Source organism: Pagrus pagrus (genome assembly GCF_965226575.1).
Source record: "Pagrus pagrus genome assembly, chromosome: 4".
NCBI classification, from domain to species: Eukaryota; Metazoa; Chordata; class Actinopteri; order Spariformes; family Sparidae; genus Pagrus; species Pagrus pagrus.
This window is the reverse complement of record NC_140188.1, coordinates 12229435-12237369: the sequence shown is the minus strand read 5'-3', so window position 1 is coordinate 12237369 and position 7935 is coordinate 12229435. Positions and strand designations below refer to the sequence as shown.

At 39.8% G+C, this 7935-nt stretch overlaps 1 protein-coding gene across 1 annotated transcript; it reads right to left on the bottom strand.

Moving 5' to 3' along the window:
• Window positions 1–284: 284 nt before the first annotated feature.
• Window positions 285–6720, bottom strand: LOC311256486 (extracellular calcium-sensing receptor-like; the record flags this gene model as incomplete). The annotated part of the gene is made up of 8 exons (XM_084351568.1): window positions 6587–6720; window positions 5949–6243; window positions 5549–5838; window positions 5026–5321; window positions 4169–4374; window positions 1931–2152; window positions 1263–1386; window positions 285–1189 (listed from the first exon to the last, which is right to left on the bottom strand). The coding sequence occupies exons 1-8, from the start codon at window positions 6643–6645 to the stop codon at window positions 285–287; spliced, it is 2397 nt and encodes a 798-aa protein (XP_084207694.1). The 5' UTR covers window positions 6646–6720.
• Window positions 6721–7935: the final 1215 nt, after the last annotated feature.

The window sequence follows — 7935 nt, the reverse complement described above, 5'->3', positions numbered from 1 at the left end:
TGGTAGGACAGGAGCTGGAAAAACATAATTCCAAAAGAGTTTTTCTTTCACTACTAGTAACAGGTTTTATATTTGCTTATTCTATATCCCACTTGCATTTTCACCATTTAACTGTTTTTCACACAAAAATATTCTTAAGAGAACAATGGTTTTATCAAAAAGCTGATAGAGATGACTGCCATGCGAGAATATGATGGAAAATTATTGTTAATTCTCGTACAAATTGTAAAGGACATTACAACAAACTGTGCTGACTGCATAGCATAGGCTCTATTTTCAACAGTTTAGGATTGATTTTTGTTCATTAAATGTTTCTTGGTGTTCTTCTCTGGCTTAAACAATATGATGAAACACTTTGGAGCAAATATACACAGTATCAATCCAAAACTGGAGGCCAGAATGGCAAATATCTCCACAGCCACAGTAAATTTCCCAGGAGAGCTGACATACGCTGGGATAAAGGTGATCCAGACTGCACAGAATATTAGCATGCTGAAGGTGATCAGCTTGGCTTCGTTAAAATTATCAGGTAGTTTCCGGGCTAGGGCAGCTAACACAAAGCAAAAGACAGCCAGTAGGCCTATGTACCCAAGTACAACCCAGAACCCAATAGCTGAGCCTAATGCACACTCCAGGATGATTCTCTCCTTGTATAAAGTTAGGTTTTTCATTGGAAATGGGGGACTAAGACACAACCAAATAGTACATATTAAAACTTGAATAAATGTGAAAGACACTACAGTCATCCTTTGCTGTAGAGGACCAAACCATTTCATGACATTACTACCTGGGAGTGTAGCTTTGAAGGCCATTAACACAACTATAGTTTTTCCGAGAACACAAGACATACAGAGGACGAAGGTGATCCCAAATGCTGTGTGGCGCAGCATGCAGGACCAATCAGAGGGTGCTCCAATGAAAGTTAATGAACATAAGAAACACAGAGTCAGGGAGAAGAGCAGCAGGAAGCTCAGCTCAGAGTTGTTGGCCCTGACAATTGGGGATGTCCTGTGATGAAAGAAGATAGCCATTGTTACAATGGCAAGACAGGCACCAGCAACTGAGAATGCAGCCAGGATGATTCCTAGGACCTCATCAAAGGAAAGAAACTCTACAGGCTTGGGGAAACACGTTTCTTTCTCTGCATTTGGCCAGAACTCCTTGTGGCAAGGGAAACAATCAGTGGAATCTGAAACACATAAGAAAGGGCTTTTAGCAATGATATATTTGATGTTTTAGATATTCATTAGAAAAATAATTACCTGTATCATTGCTAATTTCTCCTTCAGGACACAGTATACAATCATAACAGCAGATGGGTTTTCCTTTCTGCAGCACTTTACGAGTTCCTGGAGGACAGCTGTCACTGCACACTGACACAGGCACCTGGCACATAAGATACAGACAAACTTGAAAATATCAGGCGGGCTATGCTGCTCTCATGATTAAAGGAAAGGTTATTTTTTTGGTACCTTTTTGAATGATTATGTCGTTTTGGGAGTCGCTGCCAATTGACCTATTCACTTGTGAGCTTCCAGTAGTCAGAGTTAGATGAGTCAAGTGTTATCTTTCAAAATTAAAGATGTTTTAAGACAAATTCCCTATTTTGGTTAGGCCGATGAGAGAACACAGTCTTAGAAAAATATAAAGGGGGCATTTCATATGAAAAATATTGTAGCTTCGGAAGATACCCACCTTATTTGCCAGTCTCAGACTGCTTTAGTGTCTTATTAATGTGTAGTGTGACTGAATTTTGGATTGCATTTTTACACAGAATGAGGACTGTGTTGTCCTGCATCCATTGCCTTGAAATTGTATTGATAGGAATGGATCTCTTCACAGCAACCAAAAACTCTTTCAATACACGTATAGTGTCCTTTGAGAACAACAGATCTGAAAATTGTATTTTTATGTTATTTTGGCTCCTTACTTGTGTGCTACCCTCCACCCAGGTGAGGTTCCTGTTGATAAGGAATTCCTGGCCCATCGGTCGCGATGCATCATAGTGCCCTACTGTCACCATCTGAATACCGCCACTCTCACTTTTTTGCCAGTTCACCAGTTCATATGCAGCCACAGGATCCCCATTTGCATCAAACGACACATCATAACCATTTTGGGAAAAATTTACTTTCTTCAGCTGAGTAAGAACCTGTGAGGATAAAGTGATATATTTTGTATTTTTATTGTTGTTGGTGATTTTAATTAAACACACCTTTGAACTTCTTTAAAAAAAACCTTACCCCGTTCTTATTTTGGTCTGACAATATTTCCTTGCTTCTCCTGACTACTTACTCTGAGCTGATTAAAAAAAAAAAAAAAAAAGTTTCAAACCATGAGTAAAAACCATTGAATTTTGGACAGATGAATCCATTGCAGCTTTATCAGACTGTTTTGAGTGCAAGGACTGTCATATGTTCACGGATGCTGCCACCCAGGATAATCACAATATTCTTGCATTCTTGATGAACATACATCACCAGTGACATCATACATCAGCAAATGTATTCGTGATGTAGTGATCACAAAGAGAATAAGAACAACTAAAAAGCCTGGATGATTGGAGAGGTGAGGGCCCTATCCAGAGCCAAAAAAGCTGACTGAGTCAGGTGACAAGGAGGCATTCAACCTTGCCAGAGCAAGACTGAAAGCTAGCATCAAGGATCCAAAGAGGAGACATCATCAAAGACTGGAGAGAGACCTCAAGAACAACAACACCAAAAAAAATAAATAAAATTGATTGAAAACATCATAACTACAAAACAGGGGTGCTGCTATCATGTGTGAGGCCACATTACCTGATGACCTTAAAACCTTTTATGCTTGCTTGTATCTACTGTGAACCAGCTCCAGTAGGCTGATCACTGTCAGTATCCACAAGAGATATGAGGAGAATCTTGGAAGTGAGTATGAGTAAGACTGCTGGGCCATGTACTTAAAAACATGCCAGCTAGTTGATGTTACTACTGACATTTCAACATCTCACTTTCACAGGGGAGTGTTCCCAGCTGCCCCAAGAAAGCCTCCATTGTCCCTGTACCAAAAAAGTCTGGTGTGTCTAGGCTGGTTTACCAACACAACAAAAAAAACTTTCCATCCAGCCTGGACCCTCACCGGTTTACATTCAGAACCACAGAGAATGCCATATCCACTGCCCTCCACTCAGTCTTCACACAACTTGAAAATAACAACACCTACATCAGAAAGATGTGTGTTGGTTTCAGCTCAGTGTTCAACACAATGTCCCCCATGAAACTGTCTGGAAAAGCACTCTGAGCTTGAGTATCACATTTTGCAACCTGACTTTCTCACAAATACACCCCAGAAAATTTAGCAGTCACAACTCATTTACTAGAGAGCTTTGTTGTAAAGTTTGCAGACAACACCACCATCATCAGTCAGACAAATGAATGAGTGTTCATATCAGGAGGAAAGCAACAATCAACAATCATGCAAAGTGGTTCACAGATAACGGTCTACTGCTCAACGTCAACAAAACCAAGGAGCTGATTCTTGAGTTTAGAAAAAAATGGGGAAAAGACACACACACTGGGTTTATGCCGGTAGAGCTGAGGTGCAGCAGCTGAACAGCTTTAGGTTCCTGGGAATCAATATCACAGAGAACCTGACATGGACATCACATCTCCGGCCTGGTTAAGAAAGCCCAAAAATAACTGTATTTCTTAAACAATCTGTGGATGGGATTTGCACAGCCCAGGACATGAGGGCTATGTAGTGGGTGATTAAAATCGCCAAGAACATCACTGGTACCCATCTACCTAGTATCAGCAATATCAATGAGGTGGGGACCTGTGCAGAGCCCAAAGGATATTAGAAGATGACACCCATGCCAGCCAAAGCCTGTTCATACTGCTTCCGTCTAGGAACAGATGCAGGCGATTTGGACTACAGGGCTTTTTTTTCCCCCCCTCAGTCTGTGAGACATCTTAATCCATCCTCTGCACTCAAACACAAAAATGTGTTCTAGTGTTTAATGATCCATTAATTATTAATCCATCAATGTAATTTGTCATTAGTAGCATAAAGAAATCTTTTTTTTTTGTTATATGAACTTGTGTTGTAAATGATAATATATTAATCTTGCATCTCATTCACATTATCATTAAAAAGGGGGGAATGGGGTATTCGCTTATTCATTTCACCTGACCTGTTTTGACTCTTTCCTGGTGAATTTGTCGCACTGAGCTGTAGAATTTGTGTCCTTACACACTGCATTATGAATAGCATGTGTGATTGCATAAACAGCCTTATACACCATGTTGGTGATCCTGAGCTGAGAGGTGTCAGTGTACCGGCTGTTGAGTGTCTGTATGTCTTCAGTTCCATCACACACTCTCTTGCCTATGGCTGCACCTAAAACACACAGACAGAGAAAGAGTTTTTTTCAGCTTTGAAAATTATACTTATTATTATAAGTCTTTATTATTATTATTATTTTTATTTTTTTGCTTTCTTGACACAGCAAATGGGATTTAAAGACACTTGAATATCTATATTGTTCCATTTTGCATTGCAAAGCACTGTTTTGCACTCATCTATTTTTATATGAATAGCTGCTGTTTCAGTTTGTCAGGCGTTTTCTTTTCACTTCCACTTCTTCACTTCTAAGGGACTAAACTTGACCTGAAAGATCATCACGTGAGACTATTCACCGGGATGTACCACTTAATGTATTTGATCAATATCAATAGATTTCCCTCTCAATAGAAATCTTAGGTTTGATCTGATTGCAGCTGCTGGCTTTTTAAGACGGAAGGCTACACTCACAGAGACAATTGACATAGCAGCACAGCCCAAGGGTCTAACTTGAATGTCAACAGGCCTTGCAGAAACTCATAACTACAGTACATTGTTCTAATTAAATCATAAAACAACCTTATTTTACATGACATTTAAAAGTACTGTTTTGCAGACATTACTCCTTTTTTTGCTGTTTCAATTTATGTCAAGCCCTGACCCAACTGTTAAATCAACAATGTTAAAATTCAGCAAAAGATTTCTCACTTTTTTCCAGCCTGCAGTTGAACGCATCCTCCCAGAACTCAGTAAGCAATGGAGAGGCAGCCACCTTAGTGTGAGAGAGATCCAGCAAGAATTCTCTGAGACCTGGGATGACAGATTGCTCAATGCCAAATCCAACGGCTCCAGTACAGAAGCTGAACCTCAGCATGTCTTTGTTAGTTACCCAGGACTCACTGCCGATCCACTGGCGTGGTGGAGGAGGTTTGTGCGAAAGCTCCTCCAGCAGGATCCTCATGTCTCCAGAGGCTACAAATGCCACAATAACCACAGCTGTAGACCTGAACAGACATTTCTCGATAATTATATTAGATAAATGCAAGTATCAAGACAGAAGACAGACACATACGCACACAAATAAACAATATCAGTAGGCTAAAAATGAGAGAATTATAATGAAAAATATTCATTTTCAATTTGCCAGTAATATAATGTGACAAAATATGTTTTGTGTGCAGAAGGTCAGTGTGAGCACATGTTACAAAAGTACAATCAGTGATTTAGAAACCTGCGGATAACGTCAGCTACTCTCTGGATCCTGCTATGTGGATGGGTACGATGGAAAGATTCAGAGTATTCCACACAGATCCCCTCCTTCTCTGCTGCGTGCAGGAAAGAGGCCATGCCATTATTGCCATAGTCCGAATCTGACCGGACAGCACCTATCCAAGTCCACCCAAAGCGTTTTACCAGCTTGGCCAGTGCGTCAGCCTGGAACTGGTCACTGGGGATTGTTCTGAAGAAAGTCGGGTACTGCTGCTTATCAGACAGGCATGCACAAGTGGCAAAGTAGCTAACCTAAAGAAATTCAGCACTGTAATTGTTTGATAGGTGCAGACATAAAACATCAGTATTGGCCTGTATTAAACACAAAGATAAATAAAAATGAAAAAAATATTTAGCCGTACTTGAGGAATGTTAAAGGACCCGATGATACGTGCCATGCTGATTGATGGCGTTGACCCAGACTCACCGATGATAGCCATCACCATACCAGATTGTGTGCAATTGTTGCCTGTGTAAAATACTGGATCCAGGCCATTTGAAAGCTGAAATGCTAACTGCATTGTCAGAGGCACTGAGGCGCAGGAGTCGTGGATCTGATAACCAAGTTTGATGCCTGGCAGCAGCTCTGTGCTGTTGTTAATCTCCTCGATGGCAAAGACCATTGCGTGTGAGAAGCGCAGTTCACGGGACTCAATTCTGCACACAGAATATATTGTCACTGTTCAAATTTACATGATGTCGACAATTCATAATTTTAACAGAAAACACACGATAAAGGAGACCTGCAATTCATAGTTATGGACAATACAGTAACCTATAGCTGCATTGCTTCTGTGAGCCAAATATACATCACACCACCAAAAAGAGACAGTCACTAAGTTTAAAATCCTAGAGAGAGAGAGAGAGAGGGGGAGAGAAACTAGTTTAAATTTTTTTATATTGCAAGAGCTTTGCACATTTGTAAGCACATTATACAAGTCGAAACATTCCACCCCACAGTGTAACATTCTTTTATCCAGCACTTGTCCCTCGTACTAACCTCCCTGTGCACTTTAGTGGCTCCGGCATGATGGTGTAGTTATGTTTGACTGTATGCATGTAGGTGTGTATGGAGAAAACACCTCCAATAACATAGTCACCATCCAATGAGAAAACTGGTTGACGAGCTCTACCCTGGAGTTTACATTTCACAGGTGAGGCCTCATACAAACTCAGAGGCAGGATCAGGCCAATAAAGAGAGCTGAGGTCTTCATCCCTCAAGTGCCTGTTTGTGAGCATACTGTATGTTCGTTTTTACTGGTTGATATAGATTTTCGGTCAGTAGCTTCCCTCCTCCTACTGCACGTCAGCTTACTATACATCAGAGAGAGGATGTCTTTAGTTGTCTTTGATTAACTCTTGTCCAAGTTTTTTCTATGGTCTACACGTAAAATATAATAACCATTAAGATTCCTTTCCTCTTTCCTCTTTCCTCTTTTTTCTCCTTTTGTAAAATAATCATTGTAAACACCAGATATTTCTACTCTTGTCTGATCCTTACACCTTTTTTGGTTTGTTTTTGCTTTTGCTTGTTTTTGAGTCAATTCACGTCAGGAAAATCACCATATCGTTAATATCGTAAATATTATTTTCTCAAAGGAATCCGAGAGTACTCTCAGCGGTGGAGGACATATCCTGATAACACTATAAAAATGTTAAGTAAAAGTACTAGATTGAGCAATTTTTTAAGGTCCATTTTGTTTGTTGATTATTGACTCTCACTCCGAACTCGTGAAATACTGATACTTTGGGATTGTAGTTCAGGTCGGCCACCATCCCAAAACGTCAGTATTTGACGAATTTGGATTGAGACTCAAAGATAAGCTTAATAAGCTTGATGTAACACCTAGTTGGTTTAAATATTTTCAAGCTAAATTTACATTATATAAATTTCTAGATTTCATTTGAATGTCCTTTTAACATTATAATTTCACAAATATTTTGATATGTGCCAAATAAAGTAGGCATTCATAAAAAAAACTGTGGTTCTGTTTAGATTTTTTAAGGCTTTACTGTAATATGACCTACAACAAACCAAAAAAGGTATATATAAACAGACAGGGACACTTAATGAAATTATATTTTACATACAGCCTATAGAAAAGACTTGGATAAGAGTAAATCAAAGAACTTTGGGTAAGGGCATGTATTGTGCAATGGCCTGATGTATTGATGACGCACAGTAGAAGGAGTGAGCTCTTGTCTGAAAATCCATATAAGCCAGTGCAAACACACGCACAGCATGTCAACATACTGTACAGACACAGAGGAATGAAGATCTCAGCTGTCTTTGTTTGCCTGATCCCGTCTCTGAGTTTGTGGATGGCGAACTCAGCTCTTGCCGTGAA